At 31.6% G+C, this 21,064-nt stretch overlaps 2 protein-coding genes across 5 annotated transcripts; one reads left to right on the top strand and one right to left on the bottom strand.

Annotated features, from left to right (window-relative positions):
- Positions 1-359: 359 nt before the first annotated feature.
- Positions 360-5,433, bottom strand: LOC100790413 (phosphatidylglycerophosphate phosphatase PTPMT2). Of its 4 annotated transcripts, none has more exons than XM_006579582.4 (7): positions 4,607-5,433; positions 3,039-3,161; positions 2,166-2,259; positions 1,840-1,922; positions 1,641-1,730; positions 907-1,316; positions 360-713 (listed from the first exon to the last, which is right to left on the bottom strand). In XM_006579582.4, exons 1-6 carry the CDS (start codon positions 4,799-4,801, stop codon positions 915-917), a joined length of 987 nt encoding a protein of 328 aa, XP_006579645.1. In that variant the 5' UTR covers positions 4,802-5,433; the 3' UTR covers positions 360-713; positions 907-914. The 4 variants fall into 4 exon arrangements, with proteins under 4 accessions (XP_006579645.1, XP_014630993.1, XP_003524059.1 ...); XM_014775507.3 differs by having other exon boundaries at positions 911-1,316; XM_003524011.5 differs by having other exon boundaries at positions 360-1,316.
- A 14,865-nt stretch (positions 5,434-20,298) lies between these two features.
- LOC102659528 (uncharacterized) lies at positions 20,299-21,062 on the top strand. Its single transcript, XM_014775933.1, has 2 exons — positions 20,299-20,913; positions 21,024-21,062. Exons 1-2 carry the CDS (start codon positions 20,299-20,301, stop codon positions 21,060-21,062), a joined length of 654 nt encoding a protein of 217 aa, XP_014631419.1.
- Positions 21,063-21,064: the final 2 nt, after the last annotated feature.

The following is a 21,064-nucleotide window of genomic DNA, read 5'->3' as shown; positions in this document are numbered from 1 at the left end:
AAATTATCCGAGAAAAACTATGATACAGAAGATGTAACCAACCGATAACGTATGTTTAGATTGATGGTAAGAGATAGAATGTAAGGTAAGTTACATTATGATGCTCATTAGAAAAAGATAGAATGAGAATCATTCCACTTTATAGATTCCATTTAAACGTAACGTTAATCTTGATTCAAACACCGCAAACCAAGTTGTCTCCAACCAAGTAAGAATCATACAACTACTCAGTATAATTGTCATTTGTTGCCTTGATCATTATCATAAAGTGTTTAATAAATAGGCATGGATAAGAAAAAGGAATCCCCAAAACTATATCAATGAATAAACAAGATAAAATGAGGGCTAAAACGCAGGAATGGCCTGGGGGGAAGAATTTTTTTTATTAACCTATACATTGATGGTTGCATGTCACCATGTGCAAAATTCCATGCTTAAACTGAGGAAAGTTATACAATGTCAATTTTTAATTAAAACGTACGGGGCAGGATTTCTTTTAGAGGGGGCTAATTATACATATACTATCTTATCTTAGGATTGGGCAATGGTAGTCATTAAACTAAGTTAGAGATTCCCACACATGTAAAAATTTCATTGGCTCAGAACATTCCAACCCCCACTCTTTTCTTCTCGAATCAGCAGTGTGTAGGACTGCATCCATCGCAAGATAAGTTTGCAACGATGAGACTTTCTCCACATTTGAAACTATTGCCCTGTCATAATCATTAGATCAATATTAACATAAATGAGACACATTGATGGACTGACCCGAACAACACTCATCATTTGAACTCAAATGAGAAAACAGCAGAATATACAGAGGAAAACGAGTTATAGATTCAGGCACGCCAAATATGTACGATTATTGGGCAGAAAATGAAAAACACGACTTGTAGGCAACTTAACGTGCTTTTTCAGTACACGTGGATATCAACACTAATTTCTCCCAAGTGATTAGCCCTGATTGAGCAACTGCTTTCCCTGCTGCTCAGTTTCTCCGTAGAAATCTTCTGGTCGGTAGTACCATATCGCAGCCAAAGGCATGATATTCTCGCCAGTGCTGCCTGTCCAGCAACTCGTACACGGTATACAACACTTAAATCTGCCCATATTTCACTTGCCATGGCTCCTGATTGACTACTTGGGTTGTAACCTTCTAGATCTGACTCTGTTACCATGACTACAGAATTGTCATCAAACATCACAAGATCTCGTGAACCTGCTGCCACCTGAGAAGTTTTTACAAATAGATTGGCTGTAGGAGCACATCCAACGGTCCTCCTCACCATAAGATGGTAGTAGTATTCTTGGACAGCCTGAAATTGCAACAATTAAATTATGAGGATCAACAATTACTATTAATCATTTTTGTAACACAAATCGAGAAATTTTTGGTCCAAAAATTGGATCAAGAAATTAAAATTGAACGAGATTCAACTTTTGAAAGTTAAGGCAATGCTATTCAAAAGCATTCACACTTTCACAGAAAGCTCAAAATCATTGAAAATATAAAATTCTATTTCACATTTTTATAGATAAACTTACCCCAAAACATGTTATGTAAATTGAAGATACAAGTGAAGTCTGTAAAACTTCAAAATTAACAATGACAATAACCGAAAGATAAACTGCACACTTACTTGCCACTGAGAGGAAGCTAGAAGCACCCTTGGTCGAATTGATTTCACATAAGAATATGCAGCATCAGGTGTCATCATTTTGTGGTGCACCTACAAAAAAGCCCGAAACATAAGAACAATCTACCCAATCACAGTACCAACCTCTCTTCTTTTTCTATTTTGATCTTTTCTACCCTTGTTTTTAAATTGAGGCACCAACCAGATAACAAATAACAATAGTCGTGCTACGACCACGTCCAGCTTTGCAATGGACATATGTAGTTCGTCCAGACAATGCATTTTCTTCATAAAAAAACATAAATGGAAAAAGTCAAAATAACTTCAAATAAGTGTAATAAGTCAAGAAACAATGTTACATGCCAATTTGCTGACATTAATTCATGATGCTCCCATTCTGTTGGCCACTCTATGCAAAATATTACAATTAGTTTAAAAAGAACAGTCAATTTTGTACCACGAAGAAACTTGTATATGCCACTAACCAGTTGGATACCATTATAGTTAACCAATTTTTGTAATACTCACCATGTATGAAATCCACAGCACGGAAAATGTCATTCAATGAAGGAGCAAAACAGTAATCTCTAGTAGGAATCACCAGATGATCAATTCCATGAGCCTGCCAAATTTAACAAATTAAGAGGAAATTGAGCATGTTTTGAAGTCATGAAAACAGTCAGGATGCTATAATAACCCAATGTAATTAAGATATTCTAAAATGCCTATGGAACACAAATATTCACAAAGAACTAGAGAAACCCAGTGTTACTATTATGCTGTACAGATAGTGTTGTTCACCCCAGTTTTCCTGAAGCAGAAGTGCATACCAGAACATGCACACACGCACAGCACAATTCACAGTACTAATCTTTTCGAAATAATATTAATCCCACTCATAAAAATGTTATTTCTTGTCATTATAAAAACCAAGAACCAAGATGTTACACTTACATCAGATATACAAGCAAGCACTAAACAACAAAATGCATGGGTATAGTTAACAGTAACAATGTTCCCTTGATTTTATGATTCATAAGAAGCCTTGCAGTTTATTAGCCTAAACTATTTCACAGTCAAAGTTTAAATACTTCCTGGAAGTTGCACAGCCACCAAAGCAAATTAATCATAATCAAAATTTTATGACAAGAAAACATGACTAACAGAAACTAGCCAGTCACTGCAACAAAGCAACTCTCTTCATACACACAAGGCCAGAAGGGGCATAAATTTCAACTTAACTCCCAAATTTCACAAGTTATATTCAACATCATTCTTATATTCTTATATAAAAGTCTAGTAGTCAAAAATCAAAAGGATTCATCTAGAAAAGCAGGTGCAAAACAATAATAAAAGCCAACCCACTGATAACAAGTAAACAGAAATTAAGAAAATACTCACATAATATAATGTCGTTGGAACCAAAGTCTCATATGATTCATTCAATGTGATGACCCCACGGACACCAAGCTCCTTTAAGCGGGGAACATCAATAGGAAATGGAACAGCACCTAACAATATGAACTGAAAATTAAGTGCATCAGATTTAGGAGCAACCTTGTGTCCCACAAACAACATAAGACAATTTTCTTATGCAGCCAAGTTACAAATGTCATCTCAGATTACATATACAGTGAATTAAGAAAAGTTTATATATCAAAGTAATCCTGTAAACCACAACAGCCCGACCCCACAAATGGAGATGTTATCAGAAGCAGAAAACAACCATGTGAGGACACATGGGTGAGAAACAGATGATAATAACAAATTGTACCAAAAGTATGGTATGTGTCCCTTGTTGATTTTAATAAATAAAAATAAATTATTAGAAAATCACACAGAGCAATGTTAATGGTAACAACAAGCAACGACAACCGAAGTCTTAACATACTAGGTCAGGTTGGCTACATGAATCTTATGACACCATTGGGCTATTATTAAAGGTCAAATTCTCAGAGATAATAACAACCAGCCAAAAGGTAAAAAATAACATGCCAGCTTTTGAATCAGAAAACAGAAATCAATACATACTGATTTAGCAGACAAATTTCCTAGGTGCAAATTATAATTGCCTTTTCCATTTGAAACCCAAGTAAGAAAATTAAGAATTTCAAAATAAAAAAAAAATCCATTTCATTTACAAATGAGTTTGTTTGGGAAACTTATTTGGAAATTATAGTATTAACATAAGAAGCCAATTCATTTAGAGGTAGTAGTTCAATTACCTACGGTGCAAATTAGAATTGTTTTTCCATTTGAAACCCAAATAAATCCCATTTTACTTACTGCATGTTAGAAAATTCCAAAACTAGAAGAATTCATTTCATTTACAACTGTATTAAGTAAAGAATTAAATTCATCCAGCACCTTTTGATATATTTAAGATTGGTAATGGGGGATTTTCAAATCCTCTCATCTTGAGAAATTCCTTTCAATTCTATAAACCAGTAACTACTGTTCCAAACTGGAACAGGTCGGATCTGGCAGTTAAAGCCTTTGGTCAACAGTGAACCAATTTTAATTTTTTCTTTAAAAAAAGCTATTTGGATAGGAAAAAAATTAAATAAAATACATAAATTAGTAATTGGAGCATACCACAAATGTTGAGATCAATACACTCATCAAACATAAAAAATTAACTGTATGAAAGATTTTATCCTTCATAATCTTCCTTCTTTAGTTCTCCAGTCCATATGAGTTGAATCATCATCTCAATACAGTCATAGCATGATAGAGGGATAAACCACAGCAGGCAAATTCAATCAATGCTATAAAAAGGAACAACATTTTTACTCACAAGCAATCTTCCCTCTGTAATGTTGATAATCACACCCACCTACCCACCCCACCCCCACACACACTGAATTTGTTGCATTGCATGTAAACTGTAAATCCAATGTGCCATAACACACAAAAAACAACTTAACATCATTCAATACATAGTCAAGCTGAAGCGCAAGAAATCATACCTCATCAACCTTATCCCACCATCGAAACTCGGCCTGAATCTTATTCCTAACGACATTGTAAAACAGGGTTGGATAGAAAAGCGCACGAGCGCCTGCTCCAACCAGCACCCTTTTCGCATCATAACCCACAAACCTCGATCCTCCTTCCTCCCCACCTTCTACCACCTCACCTCCCTTCAATTCCTCTATATGCATAACTAACTTTCAAATCGCAAAACAATTACAGTAATAATATCCAGATATTTACAAAAACCCTAATCAACAAATTACCTATCGTATGAACCACACTTTTTTTTACAACCTACAACCCCTCGCGTATACTATCCACGAAGCTATCACAATTTACAACCACCAAAACAATCACAAGAAAATATTTACAGAACAAACGGGAAAACAAAAATTAAAATCTAATTACCCCAAATTGAAATTGGCGGATCAATAGATCGATCGAGAAAACCTAGGAAATTGGAATTCTACAACAAATCGAAGAAGGAATGATATATAGGACAGAAGGTTGGCCGAGAAAACTGGGAGGAGAATTTTCCCGGGAAAATAAAACCATGTTTCTTTCGGAAAAGGGTAGATCGAGGAAAAGTGATTATCGTAATCTGCAAGAGAGAGAAAGAGAGAGAGGGAAAATTTGTCGGAGGAAGGAAAAGAATAGGAAGAGAGAGAGAGAGAGAGAGGAAGTTGGTAAATTGAATCCCTAACCCTAGATTTGGTAGAATCAGAAAATGGCTCTTTCGCTCAACAAACTCTGCACCCGAAAGTAAAAGGATACGAATACAAGAAAATGGATGAAGAGGAAAAAAAAGAGAGAATGGGGTGCGGCAAAGTTGGGTTACTCGACTGTGACGCACGTAAGGTGAAAGTCTCGGAGAGATTGACACGTAAGTCACCGCTTGTGGGCTTGGCCTTTTGGGTGAGGTTTGCTATTCTTAGTGATTGCCTTAAATTAATTTTTAGAGTTATTTCAATATTCCTTACATATTAACACGAATTTGTTTGAAATTATTTTTATAACATATTTATTTATTTATTAAAATAAAAAAGTAAGTAATTACTTTTATAAAATAATATCAACCAAACATATATTTATGTTATTTATTTTTCCCATTGAGATAATGTGTTTTAGTTAAAATAGTGTTTGTCGGCATAGTATTTTTTATTTGCAATATGTTAAGCCTCACGTTTGCTGCAATAAGTGAGTTTAGTTATTTTCAACGTGTTTGGTTTTGTGTTAGGTATATATATTTTTTTTTGGGTGGAGATTGTGTTAGGTATATATTTCAAAGAGGGTTTTAATTCTAAAATGAATTCTAAAACGAGGTAAGTATTAAGTAGCTTTTATGTTAGTTGAAAATTTATATTAATTTTTTCAACAAACTTATTTCCAATAAAAAATAATCTAATATAAAATCACTTAATTTTAAACTCACTTTTAATTAAAATTAATTATCTAAAATTAAGTTTACAATGAAATAATGTGGTTCTATTCATTTTATATAATTAATTTTTTTAACCTTATATTTTATTTCATTTGATTTGTGTGTGTGTGTATATATATATATATTAAATATAAAATAAAGTTTATATATTATATCTCATTTATTATATTACTTCTGCTAAATATTTAAAAAATAATACAAATAGCATGAGCAAACTAATCTCAAATGTAATGATCTTAATGCAGAGGTCCAAAGAAGTGATAGCTAAGAATGAATACTTTAATTTCTCAACAAAGAAGAAGTAATACTTTAATTTAAAAATGTTATGAGAACGCAACATCGAATCCTTTAATTATTAATTTTAAACGAATGTTCCCTCAAAATATAAATTTAAACGAATTTTTTTTGTTGTATTTTATGAGATTATTATAAATATATATGTCTAATACTTTTAATCAAAGATTTTAAAATAAATTAATTCAAATATACATAAAACTCACGGTTATAAATATTTAGTTACATAATTTGTGCAAGCCTGGGCTACGGTGGACCTCATTTTATTTGGTCTTTGGTGGACAAGGAAAAATGTCACCTGTGGTAGAAAGTGTTCCGTTAAATGTAATAAAATAATAGTATGGTTATTTTATTCTTTTAAATGTGTATGACTATTTTATCAATAATAAAACAAATGATTAAGTTGTTGTTAAACTCTTGTGTTTAGGATGATACTATCAGTTATATTCCATATGAGAGAAAAAAATGATTTTTCAGAGTATTGAAGTTCGATGTGTCTACTGGTGCGTTTCTTTTGATTTTTATTAATCATTGTTATGTTAGACTAAACCTTTAACATGTGATATTACAAACTACAAAAGAAACACAGATTATTAACAAAATGTGGAAAATAAAATCAAAATCATACCTTCAGCGATTGCCATGAAGAATTTCTTGTTTTGGTTTTTCCAAGCTCTCTTTCTTTCTTTCTCTAGATGGTATATCAGACTGAATTCAAAAGGGATGAGCTCAGGGACCAAATTCATATGCTTATATAGGCATTCTACCATCAAGAATGCATTTAGTAGTCATTACTACTCATTATTGGCTGTTACAATTCATTAGTGGTCATTACCACCCATTAACAGCCATTCAATTTGGCTTCCAAAACTGACAAGCGTTTTCAAAATGTTAGGACCAGAAATTATTACATTCTCCCACTTGTCCAAACATTTTGACTTAATGCTCAATCTTCTTAAGAAATGAATATACGAATCATAGTGATAGTTCCTCTTATAACGAGTAATATCATCCATGTATTACAATATGTTCAATTTCCCAAGCAGTATACTCAAAGCGATAATAAAACTTAATGAATAAACCCAATGTTTATTCTTGGTCCAAAACATAATTTTTCTCAAATAAATCAATATGCACCCAAATATGAGAAAATATCATAATATAAAAGTTTCAATTTTAACATATAAGTATACAATCATAAAGTGTAACCAAGTCTCATTCTTTCTACATGATCCTTAAATTTAAACGGTGGCATGCCCTTAGTTAAAGGATCAGCAATCATCAACTCAGTGCTTATATGTTCAATGACCACTTTCTTGTCTTTTACTCTTTCTCTAATGGCTAAGTACTTAATGTCGATGTGCTTAATTCGACTTCCACTTTTGTTATTCTTAGCCATAAAGACAGCAGCTGGGTTATCGCAAAAAATTCTTAAAGGCCTTGAAATAGTATCAACTATCTTCAGCCCATAAATGAAACTTTTAAGCCACACACCATGTGATGTAACCTCAAAACAAGAGACAAACTCAGCTTCCATGGTAGAAGTAACAGTCATAGACTGCTTAACACTCCTCCATGAAATAGCTCCACCAGCCATCATGAAAATGTACCCAGATGTTGATCTCCGAGAGTCAACACAACCAGCAAAGTCTGAGTCTGAATAACCAATCACATCTAGATTGTCTGTCTGTCTATACATAAGCATGTAATCTTTGGTCCCTTGAAGGTACCTCAGCACTTTCTTAGCAGCTCTCCAGTGGTCAATACTTGGATTACTCTGATATCTTCCTAACATTCCAACTGCAAAAGCAATGTCAGGCCTTGTGCATACTTGAGCATACATGAGGCTTCCAACAACTGAAGCATAAAGAATGTTTTTCATTTGTTCCCTCTCAAAGTCATTCTTTGGACATTGATTCAAATTAAACCTATCACCCTTCACAATGGGAGCAACACTTGGTGAACTATCTTTCATCCGAAATCTCTCTAGAATTTTGTTAATATAGGTTTCCTGTGATAGACCCAAAATACCTCGAGATCTATCTCTATGAATCTTAATGTCGATGACATAAGATGCATCACCCATATCCTTCATGTCAAAATTCTTAGAGGGAAATTGTTTCACCTCATGTAGCAAACCCCGATCGTTGGCTGCAAGTAAAATATCATCTACATATAAAACAAGAAAACATATTTTACTCCCACTGACCTTGTGGTATATGCATTGATCCATGGGGTTTTCATCAAAACCAAATGAAGAAATTATCCCATGAAACTTAAGGTACCACTGACGGGAAGCTTGTTTTAAACCATATATAGATTTATTAAGCTTGCAAACCAAATGCTCACCACTATTAGAGGAGAAACCTTCAGGTTGTTTCATATAAACCTCCTCCTCTAAATCACCATTAAGAAAAGTTGTTTTCACATCCATTTGTTGCAACTCAAGGTCAAAATGAGCAACTAATGCCAAGATTATACGAAGAGAATCTTTCTTAGATACTGGAGAAAAAGTCTCTTTGTAATCTATTCCTTCCTTTTGAGTAAATTCCTTAGCAACAAGTCTTGCCTTGTATCTCTCAATGTTGCCTAATGAATCCCTTTTTGTCCTAAAGACCCATTTACATCCAATGGCCTTTGCCCCATTAGGCAACTCTAAAAGGTTCCAAACTTTGTTACTCTGCATGGAATTCATCTCATCCTTCATGGCATCATACCATAAATTTGACTCTTTACAACTCATGGCTTGATCAAAAGTTTCAGGATCATTTTCAACTCCAATACTATAATCAGATTCTTGCAAATATACAATATAATCACTAGGAATAGTTGATTTTCTTACTCTAGTAGACTTCCTTAATGTTGCATCAACATTTTCTTGGGGATCATGTTGTTCAACTGGTTGTTCATCATTTTCATGAATTTAATGATCAACTTGATCTATTGGATTATCAACAACAGTTTGTGGAATGCCAATCATGTGTTGTTCATCATCCCTTTGAACTTGAGGGGTATGAATTACAACCAATCTTTCATTTGACGTGGAAGGTTGAGATTCTATATAATCAATTTCAGAACTTAAGTCCCTCAATTGATTACTCCCACTGATCAAATCATTTTCAATAAATTTGGCATTTCTTGATTCCACAATCCTAGTAATATGATGTGGACAATAAAACCTATAACCTTTAGACCTTTCGGCATATCCAATGAAATACCCACTAATGGTCCTCGGGTCAAGTTTCTTCTCTTGTGGGTTATATATTCTTACCTCAGACGGACAACCCCAAACGCACATATGTTTCAAACTCGGTTTCCAACCTTTAAACAACTCAAAAGGTGTCTTTGGGACAGCCTTGGTTGGAACACGATTTAATATATACACTGTTGTCTTTAGTGCTTCGGCCCACAAGGATTTAGGAAGATTGGAGTTGCTAAGCATACTCCGCACCATGTCCAATAATGTTCGGTTCCTTCTTTCTGCCACATCATTCTGATTTGGAGAACCAGGCATAGTGTATTGGGCAACAATCCCATGTTCTTGAAGAAACTTTTCAAAGGGACCAAGTGCTTGTCCATTCTCAGTATATCTGCCATAGTATTCTCCACCTCTATCTGATCTCACTATTTTTATTTGCTTGCCACATTGGTTCTCAACTTCAGCCTTAAAGACTTTGAAGGCATCCAATGCTTCGTATTTGTTATGAAGCACATAAACATTCATATATCGTGAATAATCATCTATAAAGGTGATAAAATATTTCTGACCATGTGCATCCATATCTGGACAACAAATATCAGTATGAATTATTTCTAATATGCTTGAACTCCTGTTAGCACCTTTCTTAGACATGTTGGTCTGCTTACCCTTAATGCACTCCACACAAGTCTTAAAGTCAGCAAAATCTAGAGTATTAAGTACCCCATCTTTCACTAACCTTTTAATCCTCTCAATGGAGATATGTCCTAATCTCCTGTGCCATAACATAGAGAAATTCTCATTAATATTACACCTTTTAATACCAGTTTGAACATGCATAGAATTATATGTGGCATTATTTTGTAAACCAAGAAGATAAAGACCATCAGACAAGATACCATTCCCAACACATTCAGAATTATAAAATAACTCAAATGATGTGTCTTTGAAATTAAAGGAATATCCAAACGGTACAAGTCTTGAAATAGAAATCAAGTTTCGGGAAAAACTTGGTACATAAAAAGTCCTTTCTAATTTTAAAATAAAGTCACTACTTAAAGTCAAAATGCAAGTTCCAAGGGCCTCCACATGTGAGCCTAGCTTATTGCCTGATAAAATGTTTTGCTCACTTCCCACTGGTTTCCTTAGGTTTTGCATACCCTGTAAAGAATTTGCAATATGAATAGTAGATCCAGAATCAATCCACCGGGTTTTAATATTAACACTAACCATATTAGATTCATAACATACTAATGAGATTGATTCATCAATGGCCTTAAGCAAGTCTTGGACCTTTTCATGCTGGTCAACAGAACCACGTATCCCAACCGAGATTTTGGTCTTAATGAACATCACGCTGAGCCGGTTGGATCGCTCCCACCGCTCATATAGCGCAACGTCAGCTGGACTACTTTCATCAGTGATTGTAGGTGGTTCGTCTTTCCTTATAGCATAGTCTATGTCCGTCCACCCCAATTGTAGAAGAATTCTCTCCTTCCATATCTTATAGTTATCTCCTTTGAGTTCGGGAACATCACATTGAATATCAGAAAAACTAATAGTTTGAGAAGCTACAAAATCCAAAGGCTTATGTCAAAATTTGAGACATATTAATCTTAATTGTATCTTTTACCAATGTAAACATACCATAAAATTGAATCTTGTGACATAAAAATTGCCTCTGGGCTAAATTTTTGATTCAATAAGAAACAATTAAACCTTATGATAGAATAATCAAATTACTTGCTCAATATTCATGCTTTACGGGTACAACATGAAAATAATTTAATTTCTATCGTAAATATTTACTTTATGATAAAATCGACAAATTATACATACATCATGATGCCTGTGGGTAAATCATGAAAAATAATACGTCATTTTATCCCAATTAATTATACATATATAATAAAAATTTATGTGAGATAAAATTCATTATATAAATATAATTAATTACAATATTATGTCTAATTCCTTATATGATCTTTAACCAACTTAATATATAATTTTAATCAAATATAGATGTTGTGGTTAATCCATAATTAATCAAAATTATAAAGATCACTTAGACATAAAAACTTTATTATATGAGAATAAATGGTATTTTGCATTTCAAAATCAAGATACAATATAATTATGAATAAGATTCTCATATAATTTTATAATTGAAACATAATATTATGCATTTGATTTCATATATATATGCATAGAATAAAATTTTCCAGAATATATTCATGCATAAAATAAATCAAAATTCTGAAAACTGTAAAGCAGAATAAGTATACATAACATGAAAAACGATTACTTATTAGGAAGATTTTACTGGTTTAGTGGTCTGCACATACTACAGCATTTGAGGGAGTCAAGGGTTTGACACCCAACTAGCACAAAACGTAGGAGTTTTCGTTTTTTAAACACTATTCATCATCTTCAACCTCTAGCGGGTCAAACTCGACCCATACGCAGACCCGATCGTTTTTAAGTCATTTGGACACCATTTTTCACGATTCAAAAGCCAAAATTAAAGAAATCGAACAAAATAAAGATTTCTAATCTTATTTTTAAGAAACAAGGCCCTTCATACCATAAACGAAATCAAATCAAAAAAATACCGAAAATGGACAAGGCAAAGGCAATTGTGGCTCTGATACCAAATGTTATAGGTTTTATTGTCCACATCATATTACAAGGATTGTGGAATCAAGAAATGCCAAATTTATTGAAAATGATTTGATCAGTGGGAGTGATCAATTGAGGGACTTAAGTTCTGAAATTGATTATATAGAATCTCAACCTTCCACGTCAAATGAAAGATTGGTTGTAATTCATACCCCTCAAGTTTAAAGAGATATGTTGTCTTTATCTTAGCGCTACTCAGAATGGTTTGACTCTTCCACCGTACCTATTGACCACAAGGTTGGTTGCAGCGTTTGTTTTGAAGTATTGTAATAACGGCATATGCTATTGCGGTTTGGCCGAAATGTTGTTGAGACCTTGTATTGTTGGATATGACAGCTTCCAAGTCGCCAACCAAAAACTTGTGTCACAACCAAATGTTTTATTGTGTCAAACAAATCTTCAACGAAGACAATACATCTTCAATTCTATTCCTCTTATATACAATTTTTGAATAACTACAACTTTTACCTGCAGATCTAGAAAAGGAACACAAAGGTAAAACACTTGGATGAAAGTATATTTGTCTTTCTAGAGTAATAAGTGCATAAAGGTCATCAAAACATAATTTATTTAAATAAATTATTTAATCAAAATTCATATATACCTACACTACATGGTCATATTTACTGGTCCACCAAAGTCACGAAAAAAACTGAACCACCCTAGCATTGCCCATTTGTGTAATATACAAGTAGAATAAGTTGAGGCACATTGTCCTAAATGATTTATTTAGGACATGGAACATTTGTAATTAAAGTTCTTAGTACACAGTTTATTAATCGTATAGGTCATGTGGAAGTTAAGCGAGTGTTTTAATGATAATAGTTAACGATAGTGTAAATTAAATCAAGATCATCCAATATGTACGGAGAGCATATTGGAAAATATATTAAATTTTGTGCGGCACCAAAGCATGACAAAACATTCATGATGATTGAAGATAAAATTTAAAAAAAAAATTGAGGAAGGGATTGTCGATAAATAATTCAAATTTATAATTCTAAATCTTTGTAATATTGTTTAAATTAAAAAAATTATTATCTTATTGTTAGGATATTTGTAAATTAGAAATTTGTTCTCTTGTGTTAAGATTCTAGGTCTATAAATAGATATTTGTGGAATGAGAAAAATTACTTTAAATGTTAATTGTTAATTTGTGTGCATAAGAAGTGTGTGTTTTTTTCCAATAGTTTTAGCTAATATAACAAAAGTGTGTTAAAAATAATTTGTGTCACATTACTTAAAATAATTTTTCTCAAAGTATTTACATATAATTTTGTGTTCAAGACTTTTAAAGTGACTAACAAGAGATAAAAATTTGTCCAGTTTCATGACCATCCCGTCCTACTATCAATAAATATTTCTATTTGAACTAGTCCCAAATAAAAAATGGCTCAAGCAAAAGCAACTCAAGCAGCCACATGAATTGTGTTCGTTTTCTCTTCTTCTCTCAAAATTGTTTTGGTATCTAGCTATATGTTTCAATCAATATTCCTGATTGAGTTTTCTTGGTTTCGCGGTGAAGAGCATCTAACTCAAGCCATCAGAATTAGAAATATTCAAAACGCAGATGGGTAGGAATCAGATTCGTTGCCAACAAGTGATCCAAATGTACCCCTCTTCCCACCACCTCACCTTTACCCTCCCATAGAATTAACGATGCTTCATTCATTTTCAATTCATTTGACGTCTTTTTATTAATTAGCGATGCTTCATTCATCCTTTGTAACTAAGCAACATCGTCCTTTTGCTACTACTCACTTTCTCCCCAACTACGCCTCTTATAGAAATAAATAAGTCAGCACTTGAAGTACTACAAATAGAGATTCCTGCAGGTCATGCTGTCTTAACATTGGTACTTAAACCTAGTCTATTATTTAGTAGTATTTAGACTAAAAACAATTGATAATTAAATAATATGATCCACAACATTTTATCGTCATTCCCAACTTTCTTTGTTCTCTTTCACACACAAAAAAAGATTAACCAAAATATTTAAAAGGCAAAGGCACATGGCAGCTTTGATAGATTATAGATAAAGTGAGCAATTGCACTAATGGGATAAGTCATCATTGTTGAATCATCTAACGTTGATAAGTAAAATTGGACCTAGAACTAGAAGCCCTAGAATTTTCTCACTCATCACATTCCTGCGTCAAGAGATTTCTCTCTTTAAACAAATCACTAACCGAAATCACAGCTTATTATTCCATCTACTTTTGCATCCATATTGAGTCACTGCGTAACCTTTAAGAGAACATTTTGAGTCTCTGCGTAACCTTTAAGAGAATCCAACAGCAGCCAAAAAAGGAGGATTTGAAGTATTAGTAAACAAAAGTAATAGATGAGTATAACACAAAACTTTGTGTAATAAAAATCTATACTGTGTATTACTTATTCCTTCTTTAATTATAAAACTCTTTTTATAAATTTATTTGTATCTTTTTTATAAGATATTTTTTAATGTCCAGATGTATTAATTATTTTTTTCTTATATACACTTAAATAACTATTCCTTTTCCAAACATTAATAAAAAATAATTAAGTTAATAGACAAATAAAAAAGAATAATTTTAAAATGATAATACAAATAATTGATATATTTAATAGGATTAATAACTTTGTTTAAGAAACATGAATTAGTTAAAATAATTTTATAATTAGAATAGGGAGAGTAAAAGAAGGTTTTGTCTTATCACATATCACTCTCATAAAAAAAAAATCTTCCAAAACTTCTCTTTCCTTCTAACTTTTTTCTCTCCTTTTTTATTTCTCTTTTTCTCTTTCTTAACAAAAAAATATTTATAATTCTATTAACAAAAAATATCTATTATTATTATTATTATTTCTTCATATGTAATAATATTATATATTATATATTATTTGTATACTATATTAAATGTTTCTTTTTGTGTACTATTATATTATTATTTTTTTATTTTTTAAAAAATAATTAGTGATTTAGTAATCTATTACATCTATTATCTATTATATATATATATATATATATATATATATATATATATATATATATATATAGATATAGATATATATAAAAAAGAAAATTTGGTCCTTCCTAGGACGCATGTCCCTCTCTACTAATTTCTTTTCCTCCAATTTTTTTCTATCTTTTCTTTCTCTTATTTTTAATTTTTAATCAAATAATATGAATCAATGATTTATTAATATATATTTTTATTGATCCAACAACATCTTTGATTATTTTACTCTTTAAAATGTCATGTTTTATATAAATTTGAATCTCTCTTTAGAATTAATTTATTAAATATATTTATTACAAAATGATTTTAAACCACTTTATCAATAATATCAAATTTTAAATTAGTTTTAATTTTATGATAGAAATTTCTAATATCATTCATGGAAGACAATTTTGCTTGAGATTATTATGAATGACTCTCTTTGATATTTCTCAGAAATATGTCAAAGACTCAATAATATATTAAATTAAAATAATTCTATTTTTTATGATAAAGACCACAAATATTATTTACAAGAACTAATCTTACTTAAGATCATTGTGAGCGACAATTTTTTTCCTATATGAGCATTTAACATGATTGCATACCAAAAACTCAACAATATTTTTATGTATTTTGAAATTATATATATATATATATAATTATTTTTTCTTATAAATTTTATAAAATAGTTTTAAATAATTTTATAAATAAATTTTTTCCTTCAATAATATTCATACTATGAGGTTCAAATTTTTATACTAAAAAGAAATTTAAATATAATGAGTTAATATAATTATTACAAAATAATATTTATAATCTATGTTTATAAAATAATGTTAAATTTGTGGAAGCAAAGCTTCCAAGCTTATTTTGATGATGTCAAAGACTCAAGTCAAGAATCAAGATTCAAGCAAGTTTCAAGAATCAAAGAGTCATTCAATCAAGAATCAAGATTCAAGTGAAGATTCAAGAGAAGACTCAAGATATACAAGAACCTCAAGAAAAGCATCAAGATAAGTATAAAAAGAATTTTTCAAGGAAAAGATTGAATAGCACAATTTGTCCAAAAGAATATTTCAAAGAAAAATCTTTTACCAGAGTTTTTACTCTCTGGTAATTGTTTACTAGAAGGTCGTAATCGATTATCAGAAGCCCAAAACAATTTTATAACTGATTTACAAAGTAGTAATTGATTACCATGGGCATGTAATTGATTACAAATATTTTTGAATGTTAAATTTCAAATTTCAAGAGTCACAACTTGTGATAAAACATTTTCAAACTTGTGTAATCGATTACCAGTATTTCTAAACGTTGGTTTTCAAATATAAACACGAAGAGTCACAACTGTTGATGTGTAATCGATTACACTATAATAGTAATCGATTACCAGTGACTAGTTTTGAAAAATAAATTGTCAAGAGTCACAATTTTTAAAGTGACTGATTTTTGAAGAATTTGCCAAGAGTCACAACTTTTAAAGTGACTAGTTTTGAAGAAATTGTCAAGAGTCACATCTTTTAACATGATTTCTTCAAGAGCCATCAAATGGTTATAAATATGTGACCATGGCACGAATTTCAATATGAGATTTCTCAACTTTTTTCTAAGAGTTTTTGTTCAACACTTGCTTTGTTAAGAAAAGTTTATTGGGCAAAAACTTGTGCTATTCTATTTTCTTCCTCTCCTTCAATCTTACAAAAAGCTTTTCAAGAGACCTACTCTTGGTCACTGTTTTCAAGAGAAGGTTTTTTTGGTTGCAAACACTGAACACAAGGGACCAACGTTCCTTAGGTTAATTGCAAGAAGCAGGATTTGCTTCTTGGTTGATCACTGGACACAAAAGACCAACGTCTTTTGAGTTCATTGTAAGAAGTGAGTACAACTTCTTGGTTGTTATCACTGGATACAAGGGACCAACGTTCCTTGGGATTCAATTCAAGAAGTGAGAATAACTTCTTGGTTGTATCACTGAACACAAAGTAAGGAAGTCCTTTGTGGTTCATTGCTTATAAAGGATTTTACAAGGATAGTGGAAATCTCAAGCGGGTTACTTGGGGACTAGACGTAGACATGGGTTGTAACCGAACCAGTATAAATTCAATTTTGCATTCTCTCTTCCCTTATCTCTTTTACTTTCTGTTGTCTTTACATTTCCTTAACATATTTTCCTTCATTTATTATTTCAGTAACTTGTTAACAAAGAAATAATTGAATCTAGAGAATAATTAAGAAAGCGAAAATTTCAATTAGGAATAGTCAACCAAATCTTAATTTAACCTCTCTTCTTAAAATTTCTGAGACCACTTGTCCAACAAAATTTTCATAAATACATAAAAAATGTATTAGAACTAATTTACTAAATATACTTTTGATGAAAAATAGTTTTAAATTACTTATTAAATAATATTTTAAATTAAATTAAATTAATTTTAATTATAATTATAGTTTAGAAAATATAAATATTACAAAACTAATATCTTTTTTAGAGTATATATAATTATAAAATAGTTGAATGTCATTTTTAGTAAAAAATGACCCGAAATGGATATACCCAACCTCAAATGGGGACGAGGGTAAGTGCAAAAATTTATTCCGATAGAGATTAGGGATTGGAACTCGGAATGAGAATAATGACAAGGACAGAAAACAACTTATTCATCCTTGTACTACGTCATTGTTATGTCTATTTATGATCATCACTTATACATTTTTTAGTTTTAAATAATTAAAAATTTAGATAAGATTGAAATATCTTTTAGTCTTTTAATTATTTTATTTTTTGTTTTAATTTTTTTTCTAAATTAAACAAAAAAAATGCTTTGATCCATTCATATGTCTTTATTAGATTAATTTATCATATAACATTATATTATTATATATAAAATAATTTATCATGTCTCTCTTTTTCTTATATATTTAATAACTTGTTTTAATCGATAATGTTATATTATTATATACCAAACAATTTGAACTGCATATACGGTTACTTCTATTTTGCATTGTATCATATATTTTAATAATTAAATTTGGATTGTATTTGCTTCTAACCAAACATTTTCATCTTATTGTTAAGTTCTTACTAACCACAAAAAATATATACATTTTAGACTTTTGTAAAAAATATATTCACCATATAAACATTGATTTCTTAAACATGGATTCTTTTAACAATAATGACTTTAATAAATTGAATATGTGTTACATTATTTACTTGCCTAAAAAATATGTTAAAACAAGTGAATGACTCATGCCTAGGCACAGGTATTGTGCTAGATAAAAACTCTTACCACTAAGGATTGGAGTCCATTGGTGTGAAATTGTTTTAGCCTACTCAAATTCTAAATCTTGAATTTGTAGTTACATTAAATTTTTCGGGAAAAAGTTTTATCATTTATAATAATTCTATACAACTTAAAGTAAATTAAATTGTTTTCAGTAAAAAATGTGTTACCTTAAGGATTGACATCTTAGTTTTGTGGTACGAGTAAACAAATGCTCGAATTTGTCTTTTCTTTTCACATAAATCCAACAGCTTCCATCCAAATGAACTCCATGGCAGGAGTACAAAAGGGGAATCATGACTGATTCCAACGCTAAATATTTGCACCTTGCATTTTTTTTTTCTGTTCCAAAGTTGTCCCTTTTCTCTATCTGAAATTCCCAAGCTCAATATATAGCTGGTCATCAATATGAGTTTTGCAACTGTTACTATAGATGTAGGCAAATCGATTCGATGCATATGTTCCTCCAACTATGCTTTAGCGTCATGGACCAATAGATCATCACCTGAACAGTGTACACTTCGGCATTGATCACAAGCTGTTGCTTTCATTTCACTCTCTTTACGTGTAGTTTTATTCGATCAATCTGTAGCACCACTGGGGGGAAAATAATGGTGATAAACAATTAAACGTCACTTGAGCTGAGCATATATATAGGTCCATGTGCCAATTTTTCACTTTGTCTTTGTGTTGATGTAAAATTGATACGATGCATGCATGTCCATGAAAATAAAAGTTTCTAGAACCAAAGGGAAGTTAAGAAAGGTATCGAGTGAGATATATATATATATATATATATATATATATATATATATATATAGTTAATTAACAGCTAGCACTAAGAGAAAAAAGTATCAACAAAATCAAGTTGGAGCATAGAGACACACACCCTCTAGGAGGTGACTCAATATAAGGCAAACCCAAATCCGTCTTAAGGTATGTGATTTTGAGAAGACTGAAAAAATGAAAGTAAACAAAAAGATTGGAATCAATCCAAAAATTGAAGACATGGCAAAATTTTGAAGATAAGGAAATTTTCAAGAAAAAAAAAATCAACTAAGTGTAGATTTTTTTTAATTTAAATGTACAAGTTGTGAAATATTAAATTGTTTTCAAACTCTGTTATTAAAACTTAGGGTTCTATACTAATGAAGAAAAAAGACGTTGCCAACGTTTGTCACAATATATAGCATATGTTTGCTTTTGACTTCACGGATTCACCTTAATACTCAAATCCGCGTCAAAATGTAAAAAATTGACGCAAAAGCAAGATCTTATAGTCAATCCTTGATTAAGTGATAATTTCATTTGTCACTTAGATGCTTAATGTGATACATATATTATTATCTTTATTTTCGTTGAGTGAAAGGAGGCCGAGAGAAATACTAATTTAATTGTTTTCTACTATTTTTTTTTTCATCCAACAGACCTCTTAATAAAGCAGGTTTTAAATCTCTCAAGTCTCAACAAATATTTTCCATTCACTCTCATATAATAATAATAATTCCATAGATACAGCAACTTGGGTATTGGCTTAAAGAAACTATAATTGTCAACGTTGGAACATGTACAACTTTGATATTACTGTGTGAGATTGCAGGCAAAGCATCTTGGTGTTGGAACCGAAAGGACGAAAAAGGTAACATGGCAAATGGAATAAAGGCAAGGCTAGGCTTGACATTTTGTCTTTGACGGTGCTTAGAGAACAGAACAAAGGCAAAACCTTCACTTGATATTATTTTCCTCTACTTCCAGGTTTCTTCTTCCCCCCATTCAATCATCAAAACATTCTCCTTTAGCAACAATGGCAGGTGCAATCCAAAAACTACCCCTTGAACAAATCCAAGAGGACCCAAATAAGTTCTATTACCATTTCCTCTACAAAGCCACACTAGTCCTCATCTTCTTCGTTATCATCCCATTGTTTCCCTCACAGGCTCCTGAATTCATCAACCAATCGCTCCTCACCAGAAACTGGGAACTCCTCCACCTTCTCCTCGTCGGTGTCGCCATCTCCTACGGCCTCTTCAGTCGCCGAAACGAAGAAACAGACAAAGAGCATAACAACTCAAAGTTTGACACTGCACAAACTCTTGTGTCAAGGTTCCTTCAGGTTTCTTCTTTTTTCGAGGACGAGGGTGAGAGCCCCGTCGAGTCTGATGAAACAAAAGTCCAAACTTGGAGCAGCCAACACTACAGGAACGAACCTGTGGTTGTTGTTGCTGCTCCACAGTTACAAAAGTATTCTAGTTTTGATGACCAGAGTGGGGAGAAGCCTCTGCTTTTGCCCATTCGAAGCTTGAAATCTCGCTTATCTGAAGAAGATATTGATGTTCAATCTCTGAACATGTCAATGAGTTCTAAAAGATTTTCAAGCTATTCGAATAGAAAAGCAGAAGTTGAAGCTGTTGATGTTGATGTTCAATATCTAAATAGCTCAACAACCTTCAAAAGGTTTTCAAGCAATTCAAATAGAAATGCTGAAGTTGAAGTTGATGGTGTTGATACTGATGTTCAATCTCTAAATAGGTCAACAATTTCTCAAGGATTTTCAAGCAATTCCAATAGAG

This window comes from Glycine max, chromosome 5 (assembly GCF_000004515.6).
Source record: "Glycine max cultivar Williams 82 chromosome 5, Glycine_max_v4.0, whole genome shotgun sequence".
NCBI classification, from domain to species: domain Eukaryota; kingdom Viridiplantae; phylum Streptophyta; class Magnoliopsida; order Fabales; family Fabaceae; genus Glycine; species Glycine max.
Note: the sequence above shows the minus strand (reverse complement) of the source record. Positions and strands in the feature narration are given on the sequence as shown.

Excerpts from the sequence above, each read along its gene's own strand:
- LOC100790413 (XM_003524011.5), bottom strand. The coding sequence starts at position 4,801 with ATGCATATAGAGGAATTGAAGGGAGGTGAGGTGGTAGAAGGTGGGGAG. Across the intron at positions 3,162-4,606 it reads GGTGGGATAAGGTTGATGAG|TTCATATTGTTAGGTGCTGT; the intron begins GTATGATTTCTT and ends CTTAATTTTCAG. Across the intron at positions 1,923-2,165 it reads TGCTGTGGATTTCATACATG|AAAATGCATTGTCTGGACGA; the intron begins GTGAGTATTACA and ends TTTTTTATGAAG.
- LOC102659528 (XM_014775933.1), top strand. The coding sequence starts at position 20,299 with ATGGCAGGTGCAATCCAAAAACTACCCCTTGAACAAATCCAAGAGGAC. Across the intron at positions 20,914-21,023 it reads TTGAAGCTGTTGATGTTGAT|GTCAACAATTTCTCAAGGAT; the intron begins GTTCAATATCTA and ends ATCTCTAAATAG.